Genomic DNA, 27,996 nt, shown 5'->3' with positions numbered 1-27,996 from the left:
CGAATAATCAACCCAATCAAAATTTACAACAAAAAAAAAAAATACCCATCTCCACCGATCAGAGAACATCAATTTTCGTCAGGGGTTCCGAATTTGGTCTTTTTTTTTTTTTTTTTTTTTTCTACTGGGAGGGAATTATTTTAAGATTTTTTCATAAAATCGAAAGTACAAAATTTAATCTAGTATACAACACATAATAGAATAGTACTGCTCGTTTTATAAGAGGCACGTGATCGATCGTCGTAAAGCACGTGAGCCCCAAGATGCTTCACTTGAAACGAGAGAGAGCCCCAAGAGACAGAGGGACCAAATTTGATGAATAGTTTTGATGAATAGGGGTATATGAGATTTTAGTCGAGGCAAAAGCAAGGGACCTTTCTTATTTTTCCCATTCGCTCGAAACTCGATTCTTGATTGATTCCTTCGGCGAAGATTAGCCAATCAAATTAAAAAAAAAAAACAGATTGGTTCCGGATCCAATTTAGTTCAACGGGTCGGATCCAGTGATCTGGCACTTCAACTTGGGGAAATTATGGAAATTTTCAGGTTTCTTCTTCTTATTAGCATCTTTAAACAGTAATGTCGCAATTTCCTCGAAGATTCATTGAGGATCCATCAATGGAGGATCCAGGAATCTCTCTTTGCCCAAGTATTTACTACAGACCTATAAACCCTAATGATCTATATCGCTTGGAGCAAATTCATCGCGACATCTTCCCTATCAAGTATGCATCAATTTCGTATATTTGAGCTTCGATTTTCCTAATTTGTTTGATGTCTTTGTGAAAAGTATTGATCTTTTATTTATCTTCTCTCAGGTATAAGTCTGAGTTTTTCCGCAGTGTTGTGAACGGAGTTGATATTGTCTCATGGGCTGCTGTTGATCGGAGCCGCCCTGATGATCACTCTGATGAACTCATCGGTTTTGTTACTGCTAAGTTCGTTCTTGCCAAAGATAGCGAGGTCAGTTTCCCATTCTTATGTTAATTTTGTCTGTTTTAAAGTTTAGATTTTGAATCTTTGATATTAGTTTTTTTTTTTTAAGCTTGGTTTATAATTCTGGTAAAAGAAATGAGTTCTCTTTGTTCTGTAAGCTTTTGGATTGTTGTGCAGAAATTTTGAGATTACAAGCACTGATCTTGTAATGATTTTGAATATTATTGAATAAGTTCATAAGGTTTTTAGGTGGGTTTGTTATCTTGTTCACTAAATTGCGTCTCTTTGCAAAGTGATTCAGTTGTAGACAATCTTTAGAACTGGAGCAGCTTCTAGTATTTTTAGAATTTGAGTCAATGATTGAACCATGGCTTTCAGGCGCTCTCTACTACTACGGACGGTAATGCAAACAAGTCAAGTTCTGTTTTTAAAATTTCTTATATGGCAGATGGTTTCTGTGTCTTGCACAGATAGATGATTTGATACATTATTACGATTCCTCGAAAGGAGAGGAGACTTTGACCTACATCTTGACACTTGGAGTTGTAGAAACATACAGAAACCGAGGAATCGGTATGAGTCATATAGCAATTCTGAACCTTGTTCTGTATATTGGCTTGGTGTATAAATTCTGACGTTTCTGCAACTTTTGTTTTCTCAGCAATGTCACTTATTAGTGAGGTGATTAAGTATGCTTCTGGTTTATCCTTGTGTCGAGGAGTTTACCTTCATGTGATTGCACACAACAATCCTGCGATCCATTTGTACCAAAGATTGATGTTCAGATGTGTGCGGAGATTACCCGGATTCTATCTAATCAAACAACAGCATTTTGACGCCTTCTTGTTTGTCTACTTTATCAACGATTCTCAAACTCCTTGCTCACCCTTGTAAGGAAGATTTATACACAGACAAAACATGTCTTTTGATTCTCTTTCATTCCTTTTTTATGATTAGTAGATTATGGTTAAAGACATTCTACTGCAATTTGCAGAGAGGTGGCGATGTTTGTTGTCAATTATATGAAGAGTGGAATCAAGTCAGTGGCATCTAAGCTGGCGAACAAGGAGGACAAAGGTTTGAAATGGCTGATTTGCAAAGACACGGATTGCGTCTTACCCACACAAACCAAATCAAATCTCGGATCATCATCATCCGGGTACGAATTAATCTGATTTAAACTATAAAAAAAAATCGATTCATTTTGATTTCTCATTCTGCTCTCTGTAATAAAAATGTAAATAGTTACTGTTGTTGTCGCCTTTGTTAAAAAAAGTGTTGATGTTCTTAAGAGTTTTTCACCACCCTTCTTAAAATAGTTAGATTTGTTGAAAATAGCTCTTTTGCTTCATTGGCTTTTATCCAAAACCAAAATAAAGCCAGCTTTTGGTGCCAAAAATAGCTTAAACATTAAATTTAGTTACTTGCCTCAAAAGATTGCCTAAAAATCCCCATCAAAGGCCAAAAGAACAGAAAAAGATTTATTTGCACGCGGTGGCAATGGCGTCTTCTTCTTCCTCCTCATTATCCGTCATCATTTTCCTCCTCTTGGCGCCTCTCTGCCTTTCAAGTGAGTCACCTTTGCAAATCCCAAACGCAACCCTAGATCTCTCTTTACTATGGTACGGCCAATTCACGCCGGTTCAAAAGGAGCGGGTTCACGATTTCGTAGAATCGCTTAACTTCGACGCCAAGGAAGGTCTTGACCCGAAGGTATCATCATGGTGGAAAGTGGTGGAGAGTTACCAAGAGAGGTTTGAGGTGAAGGAGATTTACCGACAGAAGAAGAATAACAAAACCGTAACTCCGAGGATTAAGGTAAAGATTGTCCGGACTTATGTGGATGAGAAGATGAAATATGGAAATGAATTAACAATCGGTAATGGTGAGAAACTTGTTGAGACGGCTACTGGTAATATGTCCAAAGTGATACCCGTGGTATTTCTTTCGTCACACGTTCGGGCTCATGGCATAGGGTTTTGTAACAGAACTTGCCAACAAAATGCCCTTGCCAAAATCGAAGGTTTGATCTTCTCTTCTTCTTATTCTAATTGATTTATCAACAAAATACGATCTGAAAACAATCAGAGTAATTTGACGTTATTACGTAAATCCCACGCATGCAGGTAAAAAAGAACCACAACCGTACATAATGGTAAGCAACCCGGAGGTGGAATGTCCCGGAGTGTGTGCTTGGCCTTTCCACACGGCTGACAAGGGTCCACGTGGTATGATCTATCAACCGCCAAGTGGCGATGTCGGAGCTGACGCATTGGTTATTCAGCTAGCCACAGGTTTAGCCGATTTTGCCAGCAATCCAGCTATAACGAAGTTCTTATTCAAATCTGATACGACACCGTTCAACGATGACGGAAAGAGAAACCATGGCTCTTCTTCGATGTATATCGAGGACCCTGCGACCGAGTGCACTCGGGCTTTTGGATCCGGAGCTTTTCCTGGTTTTACCGGTAGAATTCGGGTTGATCCGGTTACTGGTGGAGCCTTTAATTCTCACGGAATCAATCACTTGAAATTCTTGATTCCTTCTGTTTATGACCCTAAGACCCAATCTTGCTGGACTCCTATGTAACCTCTTTGTTATTATTACATGTTGTTACGCAGTTTTTACCCTTAATTTATGACAAAATTGAAACCTTGAGTTTATAAGGATACTATCTATTGTTGTAATATTCAATAGACAAACTAAAGTTGGACCGATCCATCCTCCTGTAAATATAACTATTAACTTCATGAGAAAAAAGAAAAAAAAAATCCATGAAGTAGTAGATAAATACAGTATCTGACGACAACTAAAAACGCTAACAAGCTAAGTAAGAAAATAAAGCTCGAAGATTTGTAACCATTCATGATTTTAGAATATCCAAATAATCAATAGTATACTTATTTGATTTTTGACACTGAATAAGAGAGGTTACAAAAGTCCTAATTGAAGCTAATAGTGGTCGTTACAAAATTAGTAGTCTCTTTGTCATCCTATAATCAATTAGATCATATTGGTGATTACAATTATTACTCATTGTAAGTAAACAGGATCATCCAAATAGAGAAATTTATAATTTTTTGTATGTTACTAAAAATATAATTAATAGTAAAGTTTCTCTAGCTTTGTTATATATATATATATATAGTAGAGTCTCATTGTTGATCATTTGTTCATTGCACTCGATCGTTGTACAAGGAGAGTAAACATTGATATGGGAAAGGTATGTGCATTTTGTCTTTCGTGATTTTGGTATTTGTTACAAGTAACTTATGTGAACTTTATTTTGTTTTATACAAAAGAACAAGCAAAATGGAGAATCAGACAACAAGTCTGAGAAGAAGAATCAGAAAAATGGAGATTCAGTCGACAAGTCTGAGAAGAAGAATCAGAAAAATGGAGATTCGTCTGAGAAGAAGAATCAGAAAAATGGAGATTCATCAGTCGATAAGTCTGATAAAAAGACTCAATGCAAAGAAATTGTTCTGAAGGTTTACATGCACTGTGAAGGATGTGCATCACAAGTTTCTCATTGCTTGAGGGGCTATGATGGTAATTATATGGTTGCCCTCTCTATTGGAATCATATCGTCTCAATCAAAAGAATCAATGTTAAATTTCAGTTTAGGTCGCATTTATCACTATTATATGTCGGTTTGAATGAAATTATAATTTAACTTAAGGATGATCTAGTATGGGTGTTATGTAATGACTATAAGTGCTGATCATCTTGTCTTTAGGGGTTGAGCAAATTAAGACAGAGATTGGCAACAATAAAGTGGTTGTGTCTGGGAAATTTGATGATCCGATGAAGATATTACGAAGAGTGCAAAATAAATTTAGTAAAAATGCTGAGTTGATTTCCCCAAAACCTAACCCCAAACAAGATCAGAAGAAGGAGCCACAACAAAAGAAAGAAGTAAGTTTTCTATTTATTTTGTACGAAATACTCTTAATTATACACACATTTATTAGATGATAAATGATACATCATAGAAAAAATAAGATGTACTAATTAACTAATATCATTATAAACCATATTTTGTATGTTTGGTTTCAGACTCCTCCGCAGATCAAAACTGTAATTTTGAAAATGAACATGCATTGTGAAGGATGTGTTCATGAAATTAAAAGAGGCATTGAGAAGATAAAAGGTAATATATATGATACGCATATATACAGACATATTATGTTTCATTGAGTGGTCTAACATTTTTTGTTCGTTTGTTATTTTGACAAATTGAAAAGGTATTCAAACGGTGGAACCAGACCGGGCAAAGTCAACGGTAGTGGTACGAGGAGTCATGGATCCTCAAAAACTTGTAGAGAAAATCAAGAAAAAACTTGGGAAACATGCAGAGCTTGCAAGTCAAACCACAGAGAAAAGCAAAGATAACAGTAACAAGAACACGAAAAAGAACGAAGACAGTGATGGAAACAAAATCTTTAGCTACCCTCCTCAGTATTCATCCCAACATGCTTACCCCTCTCAGCTTTTTAGCGACGAAAATGTGCACTCGTGTTCGATCATGTGATTTTATTATTAATTGACCCGTTGAGTTATTATTAATTGCTACACATTCCTATATATTTCAATTTTGAATGATTAAAAAACTCTGTGTCTCCACAACTCAAATCATATACGATTCGATTACTAGATTGTCCTATAGTGTAACAAAAAAAAGTTATTTTTATCAAAAAATAAAGTAAAGGGTTTATTGTTATACTTTAATAGATTGGGGTTGATTTTGTAATATATTATAAGTTGAGAGTGCTTTATGCATTTATCCCAAAAAGAAAGTAAAAAAAAAAAAAAAAAAAAAGAGAGAGAGAAGGGGAGGAAGAAGATGAGTAAATCGGATTTAGGGTTCATCAAAATTTGAAGTGTTGTTTTGTAATAAAAAAGAGGACTGCTTTGTTCCAGTTTTGATTGCAGAAGACGAATCTGGATCTTGGGTTCACTTCAGGTTGGTAAAGACTTTGTCTTTTGCTGTCTTTTTCTAAAGAACTTGTCTGTGTAAAATCAATCTCACCGGAAATTTCAATTCAGTACATCCAATGGTAACGATTGAGAAATTGCTTTGATAATGAATCGCTCGACGCTCATTATAGAAGATCTTTATTGCGTAAATCAAAAATACGTTACGTTTCGTTTCTGCTAATTAGATTCAAGCTTGAATCTTGTATCCATTAGCTTTTAAGATAATGCGATTTGGCGAATTGGGTCTTTAATATAGTTTTGGTTGTTGAATGTTCTGTTCTTTGTGTTTTTAAAAAAGTTTTGGTTGTTGAATGTTCTGTTCTTTGTGCATCTCTTTTTGCAGGGTTGAGTTATTTAAGTAAGTTGAGATGTCAGTTAAAGCAAGGAGGATCTCTGGTAGATTAGAGACTGTAGTGACTAAGGTTAATTATGCATTTGATCCGGTGGACGATGATAAAATCATAAGAAACCGGCTACTGACCAGAACCACTACCACTCGAGGGGAGCCTCCGTTGAAGAAACTTCAGAAGAAGTTCACTTCTTTTGTACTCGAAGTAGATAAAGATGAAGAGAACTACAACGAGTGCGGTAGGCTTGCGAAAGCTTTCTTACAGGAACTGTCTACTTTTGAAATTCCGCTTTTGAAGAGCCAAGCGGTTGTGGAAGCTAACCGTAGGGAGAAAGAGAGCTTTAACGAGGTGAAAGATGAGACGGAGAGGCAGATAACGCAGGCGAAAACTGAGATTGAAGATCTGAAGAAGCAGCTTGAGGAGAGTAAAATTGATAGGCAGCATAAAGAAGAGTGTGAGACGATTAGGAAACTGATTTCTGCGCAACCGCCGAGGTCAGAGACTGAGAAGGTCATATATGAACTGAACAAGGAGATTGCTGAGCTTGAAGCAGAGAGCACTGCAAGTTGGAGATTGCTTGAGCTTAGGAAGAAGCAGTTTGCTCTGCTGTTGCATGTGGTAATTTCAAAAAAAAAACTGAGACTTTTAGTTTTGCAGTCTTCATTTGTATTGTGTTTGTGATTGTGAACATTTGTTGGGAATGTAGGTGGATGAGTTGCAGAATACTATGGAAGATGAGCAGAAGTGTTTGGTGGACGAGATTCGGACAGCGTTGGATGACCAGAGGAACATAACCGAGCCCATGTCTATTGATTAAGTCCAACTCTGGATACTTTGTAAGAAGAAACCTACATTGTTTCAAGTGTTTGCTTTGTCATCTATTTGCTGTTTCTGATAATAGCCTCAACTCTCAACTGTGTTGATCCGAACTAGTTGCTTCCATTTACGAAAACCCATAATCTCTATTCTCTGTAAAAGAACTGAGAAACAAAAACTGTAACAAACAAACGTCAATGTGATGGAAGTATAAAACCAGTTAAGAATAGCGTCCGTTCCAAACCGAGACTGAACTGTTGATTCGATTAAACCGAGTGGTTTATTATATATAATCACGTAGCAACGGGTTTGCTTTTGAACCGGCTTAACTATAAAATCTCGTCTGTAGGTTTGCTGGTATGAAATCGGTTTGAATACAATATTTTGAAGAATGGGAAGATTTAATTACGATTTCGAAAGTGTTTCCTCTTTTGACCTTGGTTTGAATGAAGGCTTTCGGTTGCCCGATCGTAATAATGGTTTGGATTTTAGGTTCTTGAGTGTTTTAGACGTAGTCTTAGTTTTGTTTGGTGCGGTTTCTATTTTTGTCTTCGAGAATTTATTTTATTGTAAGTGTGATTGCATAACGGATATTTCCTGCAAATCGATAGCCACAAGCAAAAGCATATGTTGGGTTTTGGAAATATGTAATTATTACAATTAGGACTATAAAGAATAATAATGCGACCGATTAGCCGAATAGGCTTTATAGTCCTAATTGTAGGTTTCCATTTTCTTGAGAAATATTTTAGCAGCATTTAGTGTTCGTATACACACGTTTCTCTGATTGTTTACTTAAGTCTCTCCGGTCACAATCTTAACACTAAAAATGAACTTTTGAGTGTTTAATTTGCACTAGAAATTCTAATGTCATCTATTTTTGCTTTGACTCTAAAGTTATACATATTAGACATCTGTTCATACGAATATATTCCAAAAATATCCCACTTTACCAATAATAGAATGTGGCATCTTTTGAGAAAATGTGATCCATTAATGGATCCAATATTGGTGATGCAAAGTGTATATTTTTCACTGAATCAAACTGAAAAGCAACGTGTGTAATTATTTTAAGTTTGCTTAATTAAATCCGGACATAAAATCTATATAATTGCGATTGATTTCAATGATACAAATTAGTTATCGTTCATTTTTCTCTTTTGAATTCTTTCATATAGCATATTAAATTACATGATGATGTGTCCACGTTGAACACACTAATCATACAGTGTTTTGTCTTGTTTGTTTCATTAATTTCAACCGAGTTTTAAATAAAAAATATTTCGGTATGTTATACTATAAAAAGAATTAAGATATAACCGATATGTTGAGACTAAAAATCTTGCTTGGAGTATATACTGTATGTATAATATGTATAATATGTATGTATAATACCGGTATGTATAATATGTACGATGACGTATTAAATGCTATACCATCTATTTAATATAGCCACGAGTTTAATATGTACGATGACGTATTAAATGCTATACCATCTATTTCCTCCTATACATCTCTTTTGTCTCCTCTAAAAGTCAAAACAAAAGATTGTGTCACTTTCGAGACTCTTATTAGTTCACTTCTTCTTAACCATCCCCAACTAAATTTGAAATCTTAAAATATAATCGAAAATCAAACAAAGATTCTACATATAGCTTTTGTATTATTTACTCATATATAGTTTGGGGGTACTATTACAAATTTTTGAAATCTCTACTAATGAAAGATTAATATAATACAAATATATGAAAAAACAATTTTGTACAGTATGAATGTGTTTTGTATACATGGTCGAATAAATACACAAACTGTATGAAAGTTAATTAACAATATATATGTATACATCTATATCCACAGAAAAAATAATGCTAATGTTTTTCTGTCGCCTCTCTATTCACGAAATGGCCAAGGCTCCGAACAAGTTTGCCTGCGAAGAGAACAACAAAAGATACTTAATAAGACGTCGTCAAGATTTAAGAAAAGGAAAAAAAAAAAAAACGACCATCAACTCACTCTATGATCTCTTTCCAATAAGAATCGCTTGCTTCATCATCAATTATATCACACCATGGCTGATGATCTTGGGTGAACGTTGAGGTCGATGAAGGGTTTGAAGTGTGATCCGTATGCCTCAAAATTTCCTTGTCCTTGACCATCATTTGGGTTTGCTTAGACTCATCAGGAGATGCCGAAACCAACGGTGGGACAGAATTCTGATCATCTTGATGAGCAACTACTCGCATCGGGCTAGTAAACGAATCCAGAGGCTGATTAACAATGTGAGAGAGGCTTTGGGTTGGATCATAAAGATTTTCACCAATACTTGGTAGGTTCTCCAAGAAAGAAGATTGGCCAAAGAGGTTATTGTTGGTGTGGTGAGTTTCAAGTGAAGAAGAGGTATTGTTGTTGCTAAGGACTTGAATCATACTATGTAACAACTGGGCTTTTGCAACACTTGTTGCATCCAATTGTACACTTGGATTCAGATTCAAGAGGTTGTTGAAATTGGCGGCAGCTAGTAGTTGCGGGAGAGCGGCTAGAACGTTTAGATGGTCGGTTCTTGGCCTATGGGTCACTGGATCGATCCCCATCTGAATTAGTTTCTTTCTGATATGTGTGTTCCAATAGTTCTTTATTTCGTTATCCGTTCTTCCTGGGAGATGACCAGCTATAGACGACCACCTTAAAAAAAAAAAAAGGAAAAGTATAATATATTAGTGGGTTAGTAAAGCTTTATACGTATTATATAAAATTTCCAAGCTATAACAAGATAGCTAATTATATTGAACATTGACGAGTAAGTATGCATGCACCAAGAAAACTCCAAGTGTAGCAGGTTTTTCATACATATTCTTGAGTTCTTCTATACCTCAACTACCAAAAAAGAAACTGCATAATAGCATATATATACACACATAAATATAAATTTTTTAGATATGTGATATATAAATATGACTGATGAAAAAGACTAAGATTTTTTAGAAACTCAAAAATATTTATCGGTTTTGTAATTTTTGCTCTTGATAATTATCTCAAATATAATTTCTAATCAAAGTAATTAAGAATGAAATTTGTAAGATTAATTACTTGTTCCCAAGAAGAGAATGGAGGTTGATGATGGTTTGCTCTTCCTCAGCTGTGAAGTTTCCTCTTTTGATGTCTGGTCTCAAGTAATTAGTCCATCTCAATCGGCAACTCTTTCCACACCGGTTTAAACCGGCTTGCTTGGGAAGAGCTCTTCAGCTTCCATGGCCGTGTTTTCTTATGTGATTTATCAGTTTCTGATCTTCTTCTGGCGTCCATGGCCCTTTCTTTAATCCGCTCTCATCACAACACGGCGATCTCCCCATTTTTTAAAGAACATATAGCTATTAACTGTACCTGGACATAAAGTTAAAATGAAAAAATTAATCAACTACATATAAATTGCTTCAAAACAGAAGCACATGCAATATGTATAACACACTTTTGCTAAGAGATTCGATTTATGATCACAAATAAGAGATTGTTTAGTGAGCATACAATTTACATATAATATACCTGTGAGGAAGAGAAATAATTGAGAAGATATATAGAAGATTTTGGTGAAGGCAATATCTTAGTTAATAAGGCTAATTAAGTGTTTTGTTCTTCACTTTATATATAGAAGAAACACAGAAGAGGCTTTCGTCTTTGTCTTGTGTCTTGTCGGAACAAGATCTTAGTTAGCTCTTGTGACGTGTCCATTTGACTTTAATCAAATCAAATAAGTGAAATGATGCAAATGCCCTTTGATGAAACTAGAAGAAAAGTGAGGAGGAGAGGAGAAGGAGATGTTCAAGTTTGTGAAGTAATGTGTGGAATAAAAGTTGCTGCAACTAATTCATGTTGACAATGTAAGTTTCTCAATTTTCTTCTAAGTATGAGAATTAAAAAAAAGTTAGTTACTTACAAGAGCTAAAATATTCAAAGAATCATAGAATATAAACTCTCGTATTGGTACTAAATCACAGTTCCAGTAAATATTTTAAAGTATACACATACTGAGCTTAAATTAATGCTATACACACTAAATTTGTAAATTGCGGCATAGTTTTGTAGTCTGTATTGTGTGTTGGTCAATTGGTGCGTCTCCACGCAACATATTATACGTTATTGAGAAAATATTAAATAATACATATGGATTTTGAGCTGTGATCGTGTATGTTTATGTACTATATATTGAATTACTTAATACTTAAACAATTATGTAACAATTTATAATGCTAAGTTGGCACAACTATATATGAAAACATATTGCCTAAGAGATACAGACAGTGCCTAGCTATAATAGTATGGATTACTGTTCATTGGTCAACTGATGACACATCTCAACCATATACATATCAGATCAAAATAAAGTCAAATTGTATAACTGAACCGTGTTCGGATCAGTCGATAGATATGAATAAAACATTTAGTCTTTAAGAAAAGTTACATCTTACCTAACTTTATACTACTCAATAACATTTTTTTTTAACATTTAAAAAGGGTAGAAGATCTACTATATTTATCTCTACCCAAGAAAAGTTACACTTTTCATTTTCTAGTAAAATTCAGCAATTGTTTTGTCTAATTTAAAAATTCAAAAATTCAAGACGATTAGTAATTTTGTATGGAACAATAGCAAAAATTATATATGGACACTTATTATTAACACATTATATTAAAATTTAGGGGTTTTCATGTAATATATGTTTGTACGTGTAAAGAATTGTTTTACAAAATGATATTCTCCTTTTATATACTGTTTTGTAGATTGGATTTGCTCATATTATTCAACTCATACATTTACAATATTATTTTTTCAAAACGTTTTATATATAGTGTTTTGTTCATCTAAAAAGTTTAATCAAGGTCTAGATATGGTTGTTCATTATTGGTATAAATCTAGTTTTAAGCACATTAAGACACGCAAACTATTTTGTTTGAGATCGCAAACCCATGGGGGGCCCCAAAACCCTAATACTTTTAACTACTAGTTTTTTTTTCTTGATTCTTGTATGTAAATCTTTCTTTCTACGTGGCTTTTAAATAACATTGCTGACATCATTTTTCTAACATGAACAAACGTTGCCAAAAGTATCCATGACATAATATATTAAAATCAGTGGTATAACGATTTGAAAATCTCAATAACAATTGTTTTTTACTATTGGAAGGAGAAGAAATTAAAGTAATAATTCGTATATAGAAGTTTCCAACTAATCCGAATGCGACAGCATTCCCATCCCACACAATTGAAGCCAAACACAATTTTTAATTCGTCTTCGGAGTTCGGTCTTACCTAAGGACTTATCTTTGATACATCGCAAGTAAAGTGTATTTACGGAATTACGGTGGTTAACAAAGTTACAAGTACACAATAATCTTTCATAACAAGAATATCCCTTTATGATTCTCCAATAAAAAATCTCCCAGCAAAGTTAATGGTAAAATAAAATCTCCTAAAATTAATATAAGGACAAAACTAAATTATCCATTTATCCTAATCTATAGACTAATTTTCTCCATAATGCACAACCCAACGCCATGAAATTATAAATACGGACGTTAATCCTTTTTATGTGCTTTTTATATACGTACATGTACACGGCACATATAATAGAATCAAGTATAATTTGTGTATTTTTATATACGTACACATATAATTAAACCATCAGTATTTGCTAAAAGACAAAAAGAAATAATACGCTCACGCAAGCTAAAACGTGATTGGATGTTGCTATAATACTCGTAGTTCCCAAAGCATAGCACAATATAACTTAGATAGTAATTAATAAACTTAATTATCTCTTACGAGCCCATGCAATGTACGTAACGTTACGTTCGGATTTAGAGAACGACTATTTTCATTTACTGTCACTAGTGGACGAAACCAGCTTTAATCTTATGATGCCTATGTTTTGGTCTCTTATTCAAATATAACTCATAAGCAATAGATTCTTAAATTACTCTATGAGTTTATCCATGAGTTCTGCGATTGATCACCATCAATAAGATTTCTCAGTCAAGATTATTTTCTTTACATATACCGTGAATTAAGTTGGATTTTTAGTCTCCATAATCAAAGAATGCAGAACCTACAATACATGAATGCAATACATTTTATACTTGCATGGATTATACTCTGTTTCGGGCCATTCGGCTAGTATTCCCTCTGTATTGTTCCACACTTGGCTTGCGATGATGTCATGGCTGATGGCCTTCATCCTTAATGCCTACACAATACACATGTACCAAAGGTTCTAAAAGGTTTTTTTCCAAAAAAATTGTTTATGGCATTTGGTTTGAGAGGAATATATATATCTCCAATTCTTCATTACAACGACATCAATCTTCTGGATCAATATACAATTTAGAGACACAATTCGGGTCCGAAAAAATGGAAGAACTTTTTGAAATCTAATGCAGGACAATGTTCAGTTTTATTTTTTGATTTAAATACACTATCAACTTATATATGTATTATAAACAACAAAGATCGAATTAAACACCTATAATATATAGAGATGATATCACACAAATATATAGCGTCATTTGGACTGAAAATTTTGTATTTCTTTGCGTATAGCATTTGATTTAGTTCTTTGCACAAAAAAAACAAAAAAAAAAGATTGGATTTAGTTTATTTTGTAAAGTAGTTTTGATCGACAATCGTACATAAGCTATTATTAAGATATGTTCATAATAAACTAAAAAAAAACGTTTGGATACAAACTTTCTGTTTTTCTTTTGTTTATTTTTTTAAATATCTTATTTCGTTCAATATAATTATTTATATAGCACAAAATATTAATATATAAATATGTATACACACTAAACAATACAAGTAATTACCAAGCGTCGATAGCTCAACTGGTAAAGACTTTCTGGCAAAGTCTAGAGGTGGCTGGTTCGAGGGACGGCTCTTGGGAGGAGACTATATAAAATGCTCTGGTTTCTGGCATGCATGAGGGAATGTACGGATCTAGGTCCGGAATCTCTTAGTAATTCAAAAAAAACAAAAAACAATACAAGTAATTGTATATATATCGACCAGTACACTCATATATATGTATCGACCAGTCTACTCATATATATGTGTTTGATTCAATTACGCAACATAAAATATAATTTGGTCCAATTTTATCGTTGATACAAAAAAAAAAAATCCCATATAGGTGTGTAAATTAAACGTTTATCACGTACGTGGCTAAAGTAAAGATGAATGGAACAGATGAACAATCATATCTCTTTTACCTTCTACGTGTACTTTTGGTAGTAATCAAAGGTTTCGTTAAACTAGAGATTTGTCTATTTTTAAGAAACGATTTTACCTTTTTCAACGTTTTTATCCGTTTAAAAGTCAAAGATTATGAAACACAACTGATTTTCATCATTTCATGTAATGTATTAAGCTCAAATTTGACCATCATAGGATAGAACCATATAAAAAGTTCTTTTAAACTTCTGTTAACCGTGGGAAACTTGTTAGCTGAGTTCTGTCCGGTTAAAACTCTTTATCCTACAGTTACTTAACGTGAAAAAACTTCATTGCAAGATACCTACCAGATTTAAGAGAACCAAAAATAGGTAAAAGCTCTATGTAAATTAAGTTCAAAGTTCTACACGGTCAAAATGTAGGGAGTAAATATATAAGAACCTAGCGACCAGTTTATTGTAATTAAGCGTGGTTCTTTTTTTTTTAAGCATGGTTCTTTTAGTTTTGCAATAATATTGAAACCAAGGAATCGAGGTCGTTTCAGTCTATCGGGCTGGGCTTGCTTGTTTTGTTAGGGTTGGTTGTTTACGAAATGACCCCATTTATTCTTGCGGATGATTCCACATTATCTATTTCGATGTGGGATACCGATGCAACAAACATACTCATCACAAACTTGACTTGGTATCTATTTCCGATGTGGGACTATTGTACTGAAATAATTACAAATTTCAGGAAACTAGATTGTGTACAAATTACGTCATCTAATTGTAGAACCTATAAGGGCATCTTTATTGAAGGAACAATTTTAAGTGTTTTTAGAGTAAAAATATTATCAAAATAATGTAAGATCATTAGTTTAGATCTTTTGCTAAGAAATTTGTTATTGGGAGAACATGTTTAAGATCATAAGATTTAATAATATAATAATCTTAAACATATTACATTTATAAAAACTTTAAAAATAACATTTAAATTGCAAACTTATAAAACTTTTACTAAAATTTAAAATACAATACCATATTTTTATGAAACAAAAAAACATTAAACATAAAAAAACAACAAACAAACAAACATATTACTTAATTAAAGCACACAAACATTTTATTTAATTAATACATAGTTTAATGTCCAAATTTGTTCTATATATTCTCAATCGTATTGGGGGATACCTATCGATGTTCGCGCAGCCCCTATCACGCAGCCCCTATCATTTTTATCAGTCATAACTTTTAGACTATCTTCATTGGGCCTACAAGTTACGACTGATAAAAATGGTAGGAGCTGCGCGAACGCAAACCCCCTGCCACAAATAATGGCGTAGGCTCTTCCTCTTGAGAAGATCTTAAGCTACCTCCGTAATGTGCAATGGAGGTCACTAGCCTAGGCCATTGGTCTTCTTGATCACGAGTTGACCCCGTCCAGGTAAGTGATTTGTCCAAACCATCCGCTTCTTTATTTATACTCCTGCTCCCCTAGTCATTTCTTTTGGTCTGAGCGATGTGGGACTTTTTATAGATTAGTGAAATAACTAGGATCGCTCATTTAAGTAAAAAGTAAAAACTGAGACAAAATGTAAGGAAAGATATGCTCTCACAAAACAGTCACGTAATTATCTCCCTCACACCTTCCCCCACTCTATTCTCTCGCCAGAGATTTATATTTCCTCTATCCCACGAAGATTGATGTTTTGAAGCTTTTACACATTTTAAAAAAACAATGATTACTGAATTTAAATATATTTTTTTTTTGATTAAATAGATATTATTTAATTTTAAACCAATAACAATTCAAGATTTAAAATATTTTCAATGATTACTTTTTGAAGTTTACAAAACATCAATATTTGTGGGACAGAGGAAGTATTATAATTAGACTCAAACCTATTTTAGCCGGAAATCTTTCAAATCCGTTGGAGAAATCGTCCTTATACAAACCCAACCATATTATATTTCAATGAATAAAGAAAACACAATTATACTAAACTCTTTCCAAACCCCTTCCTAGCTAGGCCAACTTGGCAACTTCCATCCTCGAATTATTATTTTTGGATTCGATAGTCTCCTTCAATAGGAATCAATATACATACTATGTGGATGGTATTAGAAGGTTGCAAGAAAAGGAATCAATCCCTGGATATATATAATAGAGATTTTGTTTCTGGGTTTGTTTGACAAAAGAACAAATAATAACAGTGAAAGCCAAAAAAAATCGAAAGAAGAAAAGAATCATAAACCAACAACTTAAAACAATCCTATTCCAGAAGGCAGAAGCCATAAACTAAAAAAAAAGAATAAGAACACTAATGAAGAAATCAAAATGGTGCAAAGAGATGTGTGTTTAGAGATGTAAAAAGCTAGAATTTGCAATACCTCAAAAGTGGAGTAATCAAGAGAGGCTTTCATTTATTTCTGGTTCGTGGGTCCTTTCTTCTTAAGAAGATTTCCAACTTTACCAAACAATGTCTTCTTCTTTTTCTTGTCTTTCTCCTTCACCAGCTCATCTTCTCCAGTTAATCCTTTTACAGGTGAGGTTTTCTCGCTTTGGTCTATCATGTTCGAGTCTTCCTCTTCATATTTTGCAGATTCTTGTTCTGGTTTCTTCTCAATCTGACAGCTTTCCCACATTTCTTCAACTGTCGCATGATCTGGTGAATGTTCTTTCTTTTCCTTTTTCTCAGCGTCCTCCTCAAGTTTCATGTTCATGCCATCGAGAGTTTTTACTTTAGAAGACTTCTCTTCTGCACTTCTATGACCATTCTCCTCAGAAAACTCTACCACCTTTGGAAGCAAATCATAGTCTTTTTCACTCTCACTGAGCTCACCGTTCTCTTCTGTATATTTCTTAGCCAATGCTTCCTCGAGTAACTTAGATAACTCCTTGATCTTCTTCAGAGAATCATCATGTTTCACTCTTAGTTCATCGTTCTCATGAACAATGCTTTGAATCTCAGTTTCTTTATCCAACATTTTCCCCTTTAGTTTCAACGTTTCAGCTTTCGCTTCCCTGAGAGTCTCCTGAAGATAAATCACCTCATCTTCCACTTCTTTAAGACTATCTCTTATTTGAGATTCTTTTTCCCAAGCTGCATCAGCTTCTTCCTTTGTCCTTTTAACCAAATTACCCAACCTATTCATTTCTTTCCCCATTGAAGAAACTTCTTCATCAAATTCCTTCACGTGATTCACCAAACCGGCTTCTCTCATCTCCCAGTCTACCATTGCGCTCTCAAACTGTTTCTTGGTTTGTTCTACCGCATTGACAAGAACATCGATTTCATGTCTCGCCTCGTCAAGCATATTCTCATACTTCTTGTTCGTTGCCTTAATGACCAACTTCAAATCTTCTATCTGTGTTTCATAATCCTGATCGCCTTGACTCAACAATTTTTCTTTCAACTCGCGTGATTCACTCGACACTTCGTGCAATGCTGAAGCTAGACTCCTTTTTGCTTTCTTACTCTTCTCCTCTTCCTCCTTTGAGCTCTCCAGTTCTGACAAGATCTTGTTTTTCTCTTCCAAGAGCATTTGAACACTTGAAGTAGCATCTTGCTCCTTCTTTAAAGCTTGATTTTTCTCTTCATTCAGAGTTTCAAGCTCATTCTTCAGTTTCTCTACTTCTTTCATAATCTTGGATAATTTTTCTTCTGCAATAACTAGCCCCTGCTCAGATTTCTCAAGATCAACCTTTTGTCTAGCAACAGTCATCTCCAATAACTCAATTTTCTCCTTAAGATCAGTAATCTCAGATTCCATATCGTGCAATCTACTATTGCTTCCTTCCAGCTGCTTTGTCACAGATACCAGAGATACCGAGGCAGATCTCTCCAGCATGTTAGCTTCTTCCAACCGTTTCTCCAATTCTTTCGCTTTGTTTTGCCACTCATCAGCAGAGCCGTGCGCATAAGTTTCTGCTATCTTAGCAGCTTCTAAATCAACATTAAGCTGCTCAATGATCATCTCAAGTTCCTCGACCCTTGCTTCAAAACGTCTCGCTTTCTCAAGCTCTCTTTCTAGAACCACTATTTCCGCTCCTAGTGTCGAAGCAATCTCATTCTTGGATATGGTTTCCTTCTCTCGGGTTGAATCAAGCAAAGCCTTCAATCTTATTAACTCTGACGACAAGATTTCAACTTTCTCTGCATGAATTGCAGCAATCTTACTAGCATCATCAGCTTGACTCAAAACTTTACTCTTGGCATCATTAGCAGCAGCCAATTCTTGATTGGCCTTCTCCAGCTCCTGTGTTACCAAAAGAAGAGCAGCTGAATCCGAAGCATGCTGGTTCTTGACGTTTTCGAATTCTTTCTTCCATTCCTCTTCTTTTCTCTGCACCGCCTCTATACCCGCCTCAACAGCCTCAAATTTCTCAATTTCAAACTTCTCTTGAGCCTTTTTCTGAGTTTTTAAAGCCTCATCTAGTTTCCCGGACGTCTTTTCAGCCTCTTCCCGCGCTTCTTTAAGTTCATCAAGTGCTTTAGCTTTTTCATTCTCGAGCGATGCTATCAGCTCATTTGCTTTCCTCAAATCTTCCTTGATTTGAACGGAACGAGGTTGTGATTCTGATCCTTTCAGAGTCCGTGTTTTCTGCAAACAATCAATAGACAAACAACAATATATATTAACAGTTGCAGCGTAGTGTAGCAACACAAACACAAGTTAAACAACAAGGAAAAAAGAGGTTCCTCAATGAAAGATATCGAAAAAGATACAAGTATTGGGATGATTACTTCTGGTGGGGTTGAAACTTTGGGGGACCTCTTTTTAGTAGAAGAAGGCTTTGAGTTAGAAGAAGAGCGCTCGAGGGAATGCCGTGACTGTTGAGTAGGTGAAGGAGAGTTAGATTCAGATTTAGTCACCAACCGAGTCAATTTACCTACTCGTAGAGATGCTGGAGATGATTTTCCAAAAGGAGTTTCAGATAAACCAGTCCTGCTTCACAAAACAACAAGAACAACAAAGTCTCATCAAGCAAAAGCAAAAGCAAAAGGAGACACGTGAGAAATTGATTAGATGAAAAAAAAAATTCCAGGAGGAACATAGATAAGTCCATCAAAATCAATACATGATAACAATTTTGCAGAGTGGGGTGATTCTCTAATATGAACTTCACTACAAACAGTCACAGACATATTTGCTTTTAACTACACAAGGCTATCTATCACAAATTCACCAATGTGTTGCAGCTAAAAGACATATATGTATCATCTGAATTGAAATCAAGAACTTAACAGAAGAAGACATAAAGAAATCAAGATAAAGACAACAACACTAAATAAGAACACGACATGCCCGTTGTATTTAATAATAAGATTTAAAAGAATCAGAGAAACGAGAGGATGATCAGACGAAATAAATAATATGAACGATCATGTCATGTGCTACAGAATAATACTACTACTTATATATCCCCTAAAAATCAGGAGATTTAAACCCTAAACCCATACCTATATATATATATATATAGAAATCAGATCTAACTCCAAAACCAACGAACAAGGAAAATAAAACCAGATCGGAATTCTAATCGACGGAATATTCCACCAGACATTGAAACTTAGGGGAAAAAAAAGAAAAACGCTTACTTAATCTTAGAAGAAGCCATAGTCACAGTCTCCGTAATCGCTGCTGGGATGTTGATGTGGGATCAATAGTGCAAATGAGATGTAAATTACATTAGAGGCAGATGAAGGAACTATGAGAGAATTGGAGACAAAAACACTACTAAAATTGACTGAATCTTGTTTAGAACCTGAAGAAAAAAAAAAAGAATTCAAATTTGCTCAAACTGGGTTTCCATTTTTTGCGTAGAGATGAAGAAGAGAAAGAGAGACAATGATGTGGATCATCTCATATGAACAAAACACTAGTAACGTAAAATGAATTATAGAAGTTGGCGAGGTCTCAAGAGAGGCCACACTCCTCCGCAAAAAAAGCAGATATTATAATACAGTGTATAATTATACTCCCTCCGTTTCAAAATATAGGATGTTTTAACTAAAACACGCAGATTAAGAAGTCTTTACTTTTAACAAGTTCAACCAATCAGAAACAATACTGCATAATATAAAATACTAAACTAATCTAAAAGTTGGATAGAAAATTGAAAACATCATATATTATGAAACAAAAAACTTCTCTAAAACATCTTATATTTTGAAACGAAGGGAGTATTAGATTATAAATAAATAAACAACAACAAAAAAAATCCGATTCGTTTTCTAGATCCTACGTGATCAACGCAAACAATAACGACTAAGCTATCTATCGACTATCGTATAAACCAAATATACTACTAGTAGTAGAAGAATATTACCCGATTATTGAATGAATTAAAAAGAGTTATTATTAGCCAAAAAATATCGTTCCTTTAAGATGATTTGTTTGTTTCTGTCACCCAATCATATGTTTTTTTTTTTTTGTAACAAACCAAAGTTTTAGCAATGCGACAATAGAAATTTTGTGGTGATGGCTCATAATATAAAATATGTCAAAAAGATAATGATGAAAACAGAACCAATTTCTTCGCAACTGTAGTCATATAATGATATAACTCAATCAAATTTTTTCAAACTATATTTGATTGATAACCAAACTTTTTTTTTTCCTTTACAAATGCAGTCAACCAAATTTTTTTACCTTCCCAAAAAAATCTTTTCATCAATGTCTTGTTGAATCTTCTTATTGGCTAACTACCAATCGACAAAAAATGTTATTGAGCCCAGTGGGCCACTATGTCTTAAGGTCCATTAATTAACCGCAAGAAGGACTGAAGTCTTAAAAAAACTCCATGTGCCTCTATAATTATAAAGAAGCGCAGACCATTTAATTGAGGTATTGGTTTAGGATTTAGAAAAATTTTTAATAACTTTAAAAGTTAGGTAAAATATATTGTTATTCAATTAAGACTTTTAAAATTTTTTAAAAAATTTGGTGTTATTGGTTGTGAATTTGTAAAAAGTTATCTAAAATCTTGATAAATCTAGTGTTATTGGATTAAGAGTTTTATAAAGTCATTAAAAGTTTTATGTTATTCAAGTAAAACAAAAAAATCTTGGATTGTTAATGAATTCAAATTTTATGTTATTGGTTTAGGATTTTATATCATTTCCTTCATAACAAAAGTCATGAAAACTCTTTCATCAAATAGAAAGATTTTACGAGATTAGAAAAAACAAATCATCAAGATTTTTAAAAACTTCCTAAACAATTTCTTAGAATCCTTCATTTTTAACTTTCAATTTTCTATGATTCTAACAATCAGCAAAAACATAAAATCATTAAAAAAATTTCTAAATCCTAAACCAATATCTCCCTTACCTGTTTATTATATAGACCAAAAAAAATGATTATTTCGGATTATTTATAGACATTAAAAATGCTTTTTGAAAAAAAAAACTTGGAAACTTCAAAATGTAGTCGCGGGAAAATGAGAGACAATTTTGGCGGAAAGTCTATACATTAGTTATTATTTTTCTTTTACTAAAGTAACAAAGTTGAAATTTGCAATTTGTAGATATTATTATTAGAAGATACCAAAATTTACGAATGAGTAAAAAATTATTATTATTATAAACTCTCCGAGTGAATTTTCCAGAAAGCGGTGAAGATCGAATTAAAATCACACTTCCGTTGAAGAGAGGCGACGAGCGTTCCACTTGGGTTTCGAATCGATTTCAACAAACGAGTTGAAAACATGTACGGAGGCGAGTTTGACGGCAACGCCGCTTTCGCCGGCGGCGGTTTCATGCCTTCTCAGGCAACTACGCAAGCGAATGACTCTTCAGCGTCCCTCAAGGTTTGTTTTCCCTCTTTCTCTCTCTGATTGTCTTCTCAATCTGACGAATTCGATCAATCCTTTCCGCGTTTTCTTCAATCCAAGTCTATCAATCGTTGCTTTGCGTTCCTCTGTGCTTGTTTTTTTAGTATCTGATTTCTCTCAGTTTCTTAGTCGTTTCTCGGGAACATCAGCAGAATCAAATCATGATAGTTCCACTCTAGGATAAAGTATCGAAGAACAAATTGCTGACCAGAGAGCTCTGGGAATGATGTTGATTACGTGAATTTTTCATCTTATCATAGATCTATACATGTCAATACAGATTATGTTTGTCTCGAGTAGTGAATCTGATGTTATAGACATCATATGCTGTGCAGCATTTTTACTTTAGCAATTCAACAATGTATCAGTTTTCACTACTGTTTTTGCAGAACCGTGATGTACGTACCTTGCTTCCCCTGACACTGAAGCAATTGAGTGGCGCATCAACCAATGGTGAATCAAATTTCTCTGTAGACGGTGTTGATATTAACACTGTAAGCTCTTTTTTCTTTCTTCCTCTGCGGTTTAACTTATTTTCTGATATGTTTATTAACACGGTAACTCTATTGAGTCAATCATTTGATCTTTGGTGTGTTATCTTTGTATAGGTTGCAATCGTTGGACGAATTTCTAGAATGGAGAACAGAATCACTCAGGTCGATTTTGTTGTTGATGATGGTACAGGCTGGGTTGATTGTGTCAGATGGCAAGTTCTTATATACTAATGCTAATAGAACCTCAATATGATAATGCTATCATAAGAGCTCCGTTATTGCTCTTGCTAATTTATTGTGGACAACTGTATCTGCAGGTGTCAGGAACGTCAAGAAACTGAAGAAATGGAAGCAGTCAAGTATGTTTCTGCTGTCCATTTGTAAACTATTTAATTTGGTATAGTATAACTATAATACAAAATTGAAATTTCCACATCTGTTACAGGCTGGGAATGTATGTTCGCTTACATGGACACGTGAAAAGTTTTCAAGGGAAGCGATCTGTGAATGTTTTCTCAATCAGGTTTGTTTTCCTGACATACTTTCTCAATCAGTCTATGATATACTTGGTCAGCGAATCATTTCCTATTAGGCTTTCTAGATTTGAAATATCTGTTTGATCATCTCAGTGGCTCAAAATGTTACATTTCTATTTTGCTTTGTCCAAAGTAAATGAATTTGCTGCGTAAAGATATTTACTTGAGTCTACTAATATGCTTTCAGGCCTGTCACTGACTTTAATGAAATTGTACACCACTTTACCGAGTGTATGTATGTCCACATGTACAACACCAAGTTACGGGTATTAGCCTATCATTCACCGCTATTTTAAGCTTTGTCCCACATCTTCAAACTTCTCATGTTAGATGCTAACCTCTACTACTTCACCTTCATCTTTAAACTTCTCATGTCAGGGTGGTTCTGTTGCTCATGGTGGCTCTACTACTCAGGCTACTGCTACTCCTAGGCCCCAAATGCCATATTCAACAATACCAACCTCTGCAAAGCCATACCAAACCGGTCCATCTAATCAGGTATTAGACAGATCCAATGTATAATTCAAATTCTACAGCTCTTTTGTGGCCATCTTAAGTTACTGAAGAACCTTTTCCAGTTCTCGAACCAAATCAATGATCCAATGCATGGTGTAAAGCAGACGGTCATGAATTACCTAAATCAACCTATGCACCTGTAAGTTCATCTACTATGACCCCAATTAACTTGTCATATATCATTCGTACCGCTTTGTATACACATGATCAAACTTCAGTTCATAAAATAAGCAAATTAACCTCTAAAGTCTTTATGAGCCAAATTTTGTTAATTTGTAAGAAAAGCTCATTCAACTAGCACAAGTAAGTATATAATAAGCCTTGTTGCTGGTTTTTGAAATTGTGATATTGCAGAAGATGATGTTCTCGTGTTAGTGATAATTGTATTGCAATATAAGACTCAACTTTTTTCATTGGATCATACCTCTCTTTCGCTCATCGAAAAAGCTAACATTAGTGTGATATTTGGTTTTTTTATATATGTTGAATCTTCATCAGTGTATCTGAAGCTGGAGTTCATTGTGATATAATTGCGCGTGACCTCAGGATTCCGCCGCTTCAAGTCAGGTATATCTCTCTGTCACTATCTCCCTTCTCTCACTATCTTTACTTGATAAAGTTACAATAACAACGAAAAAGATTTCTAGACAAGAACTGGTTTGTCTCTGTGGTAGGCAAGCGATAGAACAGCTCTCCAGCGATGGCTGCGTTTACTCGACTGTGGACGATACATGCTTCAAATCAACCTTAAATGCGTGATGAAAATCGTTTTATGTCGTCTCATATCAATCGTCCTCGCAAGTTCAAAAGCCCCTTGTATAGGCCCTTAGGTAGAACAAGGCTCTTCAAGACCCCCGATCCGATCTAAATTTTGGGCTGGGCCGTTGATTTTTAGTAGTCGTACCAGAATCTTTTTCTTCACTTTTTTTTTTTTTTTATAATGAATCTAAGCACTGTACACGTCGTACATCTTTTAATGAGAGACAATGGATATTAAAAAAACAAAGATTATTAAGAAGCATTGGTGGTTAATTATATATTAAGCTAGCAACTTGACCCTAGTTTCTCGAACTTGCTACTTGTCCATTGGAGTTGGCAAAGGTTTAAAAGGGACTACTTAGCTTAAATTTCTGATTAAAAGCATTGTTAACCAAAAAAAAAAAATTATGCTTTCGTTTTCTGCCGAATTTAGTGACATGACAATGGCAGGTTGTTTCTTGTCGATGTGAAATGTTTGCATTATACAAATATGAAAATGCAAATAGTCGAACTAAAAAACAAAAGAAGGCTAATAATTGAGGTATACTACAATTCCGTAGCGTCCTGAATCTCCTTGAGACGTTTACACAAACAACACTCAAGTTAAGTTAGAAAGATACAAATGCTAATCATTTATAGGCTTTGTATCCCCGACTATGTTTAGTGATTGATTAGTTTGAAAGCCGATATATATATATATATATAATCATTTTGTTTGTAACATCACTAAAGATTGTTATCCATATAGAACGTCGTAATTTATTTCGATTTAATTTTGCTACCGAACAAACTAAAATAATCTGTAAAACTCAGATATACGGATTAGAGATCTTGGATACGAGAAGAACTCTATTGACAACCTACATTTATTTTCAAAGATGGAACCGTATGTTTTACATCCAACGATCACAGAACCTCTATATCTATCTCCCTCCCTCTCTGTAATCAAATCGATAACAACAAACCGGTTGTACTTGTACGGATACGACGGACGGACAAACTTGTGGGACCCTGTAAAACTAGTTGTATTTTGTGTTTTGTGTTTTTTTCCTTTTTCCCAAGAAAGAAAAAAAAAACAAACAAACAAAAGAGAGAGAGAGAGGGAAGAATTGAAATAGAGAAATCAATCAGATGGAGAAGATACGAAAATACGGATATGATCCAAGAAGCTAAGATGCTGAGGCCTATCTTTACGTTTCACGTACCCACGCGCTTCGTTCTCCGTATACGCGCCGAACGATCTCCCACGGTTCCTCCTCCACAGCTCCTCCTCGTAGCTCTTGTGCGCGTAATACGCCTCCACCAAAGACGGCTCTGTATCCCGATCTTCTCCCTCATCTTCCTCCTCACCCGCGGAGAGACGGATCGGCTGCCTTACGTAATGACCGCGGCTGATCCCTTCGAGCTCGTCGAGACGAGAGAGACCGCGAGGAGAAACCGCGTAAAGCTCTCCGGTCACGTGGTGGCCTGATCCAGGTTTGTTGAGGAGGAAAGGCACTCGGTAAGGTCCGCAGACGAGAGGGTATTTGTCTAAGGTTTTGTAAACACCTATGAAAGAAGCGTCTCCCGATCGGATCAGATCTTGCATCAGGACATGGTTCGAGAATCCTGTCTTCAGAGTTCCGTACGTGAACACAAGCGTTGTTGTTGTTGTCTGTTTCGCCGGCGTCATTGTTTCGAGTCCCATGATAGACCAAAAAAAAAAAAAGGATTATTAGGCCTAGAGAAGAGATCAAACGGAGAATTTTGTGTGTATGTGTGTGTGGGGGTTGGTGATGCAAAAATAGAAAATAGAATCAGAATCAGAGAAGAGAGAGAGAGAGAGAGGAATCTCTGTTTTTTGGGGCGTGAGGAAATTTTTGGGTTAAACCCGATGACGCGTTTTTATAGTACTGGATTTTTCATCTCCTCGCCGTATTATTTTATTCTTCTTCTTATTTAATAACCATTTTCAGTTCATGTGGGATTGTATTCCAGTTGTTGAAATGACAATGTTATATCTACCTTGTTAATCATAGTTTATAAATAAATCTTTAATTCCACAAATTTACTAGCCATTAGTTAACTTTTTATAGGTTTTATTCATTTTGCATGACAAGATAAAATGATAAATTATAAATTTACTAATCAAAGTTGTGAACCCAAGTTGTAATTTTTCAGGTAAAAATATGTATTCTGATTTTTCAAAATCAATAAAAAAAATATGTATGAATAAAAAATATATTCAGGGGGAGGTCCACTGGGCTTACTAATAGACGAATGTAGCAAACGTCGTATCATATACGTCATTCATTATATAATATGATAAGGTTGATATTTGTATATGTTATTTCGTACATAACACTTTAATTTTACATAATTTTATGCTTTTAACTTATTATTATTATTTTCTTTTGGCATTTAGAAACAAAAATAAACCAATAATTGGCGTGAGAAGCTGGTGTATTTGGGTTACGTGTAGACGCAGACGGTAGCAGCACCACACATTACAGCCAAGTTGCCATTCTTTTTGTTTAATTACTAACAAAACAATTTATTTTTAAAAGAGTCCCTCAACCAAAATCAACATTTTTTGTTTCTGTACTTTTTTTTAAAGGATAGATAAATTGTTTATGGGGTCGAATATAGGACAGCTCAATCAAAAATATATAATTCTCTGTTTATTGATTTTTTTTTTCTTTTATTTTCGAAGTCTAGTTTATAAATGTGTACTAACTTTTAAGAATATAAATGAAAGAAAAAAAGGCACGTAAAAGCTTGGTTTGGTTGACAAATAGAAGACGAAGAGATGAAAGAAGAAGATGAATTGAAAGAGACAATGACAAACACACAGAGAGATACATACAGCTAATAAAGTTATTTGTTTTCTTCCTTTGGATGTTTGTTCCGTGGCTGTAGTACAATTGCACCGTACTTCTTTCTTTTTTACCTCACCTGGCAAAATTCTATTTTTACTTTAAATGTACTCTTTTAAAAGCTTTTTAAAAAGTTTAAACTTTAAACTAGTAAACTACTTTGTCAAAAGCACTTTTTTCCTGCAACTTTTTTAACACAACGCAGCCCTGGTTGAGTGGATTAATCCGAATCTGACATCTGCGATTTTTCTTATTAACTTTTCCATTTTCTTTTTCTATTTTATAAATAAAGAACATATTAAGGGGGGCGTGGGTGTTTAAATTCGATTTTACAACTTTGTATGTATCTACAATTTGGTTACGATTTACACCGAGCCTGATAAACTATTGCGTAAACTGGCTTTTACGTGATAAAAATATTTTTCATGGAAAATCACTAATTGAAAGAAAAGAAAAATAGTGTGTGGACTCTGAAGAGTGTGAAGCACATTCAATGGTGGATAAGAAAGGCACAAAACAAAAGCATGACAACATATCGAAACTTTTGAGCACATTCAATGGACGTCGTGACGATGAACACAGAAGTTGCTTTAGACACACCTTCATGTTTTTTTTTTTTCTTTCTTTTTGACATCAACACCTTCAAAATTTATCAATCAATAAATTCCAAAACATATACAAGAAATTATACAACCTTACACCAAAAGCTA

At 34.4% G+C, this 27,996-nt stretch overlaps 8 protein-coding genes and 1 non-coding gene across 13 annotated transcripts; 5 read left to right on the top strand and 4 right to left on the bottom strand.

Annotated features, from left to right (window-relative positions):
- The first annotated feature begins 251 nt into the window (after positions 1–251).
- Positions 252–2,961, top strand: LOC104763921 (histone acetyltransferase MCC1). Of its 3 annotated transcripts, none has more exons than XM_010487327.3 (5): positions 252–725; positions 819–963; positions 1,407–1,509; positions 1,598–1,826; positions 1,931–2,961. In XM_010487327.3, the coding sequence occupies exons 1-5, from the start codon at positions 580–582 to the stop codon at positions 2,109–2,111; spliced, it is 804 nt and encodes a 267-aa protein (XP_010485629.1). In that variant the 5' UTR covers positions 252–579; the 3' UTR covers positions 2,112–2,961. The 3 variants fall into 3 exon arrangements, 2 of the variants coding, with proteins under 2 accessions (XP_010485629.1, XP_087357940.1); XR_015590997.1 differs by having other exon boundaries at positions 309–725; positions 1,385–1,509; positions 1,931–2,227; XM_087501814.1 differs by lacking the exon at positions 252–725 and having other exon boundaries at positions 838–963; positions 1,385–1,509.
- Positions 2,422–3,656, top strand: LOC104763922 (protein EXORDIUM-like 6). Its single transcript, XM_019240771.2, has 2 exons — positions 2,422–2,959; positions 3,063–3,656. Exons 1-2 carry the CDS (start codon positions 2,437–2,439, stop codon positions 3,524–3,526), a joined length of 987 nt encoding a protein of 328 aa, XP_019096316.2. The 5' UTR covers positions 2,422–2,436; the 3' UTR covers positions 3,527–3,656.
- A 495-nt stretch (positions 3,657–4,151) lies between these two features.
- Positions 4,152–5,550, top strand: LOC104767305 (heavy metal-associated isoprenylated plant protein 8). Its single transcript, XM_087503101.1, has 5 exons — positions 4,152–4,160; positions 4,240–4,489; positions 4,677–4,855; positions 4,997–5,090; positions 5,185–5,550. The coding sequence occupies exons 1-5, from the start codon at positions 4,152–4,154 to the stop codon at positions 5,469–5,471; spliced, it is 819 nt and encodes a 272-aa protein (XP_087359227.1). The 3' UTR covers positions 5,472–5,550.
- Positions 5,551–5,696: 146 nt separating this feature from the next.
- On the top strand, positions 5,697–7,244 carry LOC104763919 (THO complex subunit 7B). 2 transcript variants are annotated; one of them, XM_010487326.2, is made up of 3 exons: positions 5,697–5,903; positions 6,261–6,885; positions 6,974–7,244. In XM_010487326.2, the coding sequence occupies exons 2-3, from the start codon at positions 6,286–6,288 to the stop codon at positions 7,082–7,084; spliced, it is 711 nt and encodes a 236-aa protein (XP_010485628.1). In that variant the 5' UTR covers positions 5,697–5,903; positions 6,261–6,285; the 3' UTR covers positions 7,085–7,244. The 2 variants fall into 2 exon arrangements, with proteins under 2 accessions (XP_010485628.1, XP_087357941.1); XM_087501815.1 differs by having other exon boundaries at positions 5,723–5,907.
- Positions 7,245–8,724: 1,480 nt separating this feature from the next.
- On the bottom strand, positions 8,725–10,952 carry LOC104763918 (uncharacterized). The gene is made up of 4 exons (XM_087501816.1): positions 10,624–10,952; positions 10,171–10,464; positions 9,097–9,765; positions 8,725–9,010 (listed from the first exon to the last, which is right to left on the bottom strand). The coding sequence occupies exons 3-4, from the start codon at positions 9,672–9,674 to the stop codon at positions 8,974–8,976; spliced, it is 615 nt and encodes a 204-aa protein (XP_087357942.1). The 5' UTR covers positions 9,675–9,765; positions 10,171–10,464; positions 10,624–10,952; the 3' UTR covers positions 8,725–8,973.
- Positions 10,953–15,582: 4,630 nt separating this feature from the next.
- LOC147920033 (U1 spliceosomal RNA) lies at positions 15,583–15,738 on the bottom strand. The gene has a single exon (XR_015592018.1). It is a non-coding gene; the product is annotated as a U1 spliceosomal RNA (small nuclear RNA).
- A 677-nt stretch (positions 15,739–16,415) lies between these two features.
- On the bottom strand, positions 16,416–20,633 carry LOC104763917 (WEB family protein At3g02930, chloroplastic). 2 transcript variants are annotated; one of them, XM_010487324.3, is made up of 3 exons: positions 19,890–20,633; positions 19,035–19,239; positions 16,416–18,891 (listed from the first exon to the last, which is right to left on the bottom strand). In XM_010487324.3, exons 1-3 carry the CDS (start codon positions 19,907–19,909, stop codon positions 16,711–16,713), a joined length of 2,406 nt encoding a protein of 801 aa, XP_010485626.2. In that variant the 5' UTR covers positions 19,910–20,633; the 3' UTR covers positions 16,416–16,710. The 2 variants fall into 2 exon arrangements, with proteins under 2 accessions (XP_010485626.2, XP_010485627.2); XM_010487325.3 differs by having other exon boundaries at positions 19,035–19,236; positions 19,890–20,607.
- Positions 20,634–21,809: 1,176 nt separating this feature from the next.
- On the top strand, positions 21,810–24,709 carry LOC104763916 (replication protein A 32 kDa subunit B). Its single transcript, XM_010487322.3, has 10 exons — positions 21,810–22,102; positions 22,516–22,620; positions 22,735–22,832; positions 22,938–22,979; positions 23,066–23,143; positions 23,344–23,422; positions 23,535–23,654; positions 23,735–23,811; positions 24,171–24,239; positions 24,347–24,709. The coding sequence occupies exons 1-10, from the start codon at positions 22,001–22,003 to the stop codon at positions 24,429–24,431; spliced, it is 855 nt and encodes a 284-aa protein (XP_010485624.1). The 5' UTR covers positions 21,810–22,000; the 3' UTR covers positions 24,432–24,709.
- A 572-nt stretch (positions 24,710–25,281) lies between these two features.
- Positions 25,282–26,471, bottom strand: LOC104763915 (putative gamma-glutamylcyclotransferase At3g02910). Its single transcript, XM_010487321.3, has one exon. The coding sequence runs from the start codon at positions 26,116–26,118 to the stop codon at positions 25,555–25,557; it is 564 nt and encodes a 187-aa protein (XP_010485623.1). The 5' UTR covers positions 26,119–26,471; the 3' UTR covers positions 25,282–25,554.
- Positions 26,472–27,996: the final 1,525 nt, after the last annotated feature.

The sequence above is a fragment of the Camelina sativa genome, chromosome 19, assembly GCF_030686135.1.
Source record: "Camelina sativa cultivar CO46 ecotype springtype chromosome 19, ASM3068613v1".
Taxonomy (NCBI): domain Eukaryota; kingdom Viridiplantae; phylum Streptophyta; class Magnoliopsida; order Brassicales; family Brassicaceae; genus Camelina; species Camelina sativa.
Note: the sequence above shows the minus strand (reverse complement) of the source record. Positions and strands in the feature narration are given on the sequence as shown.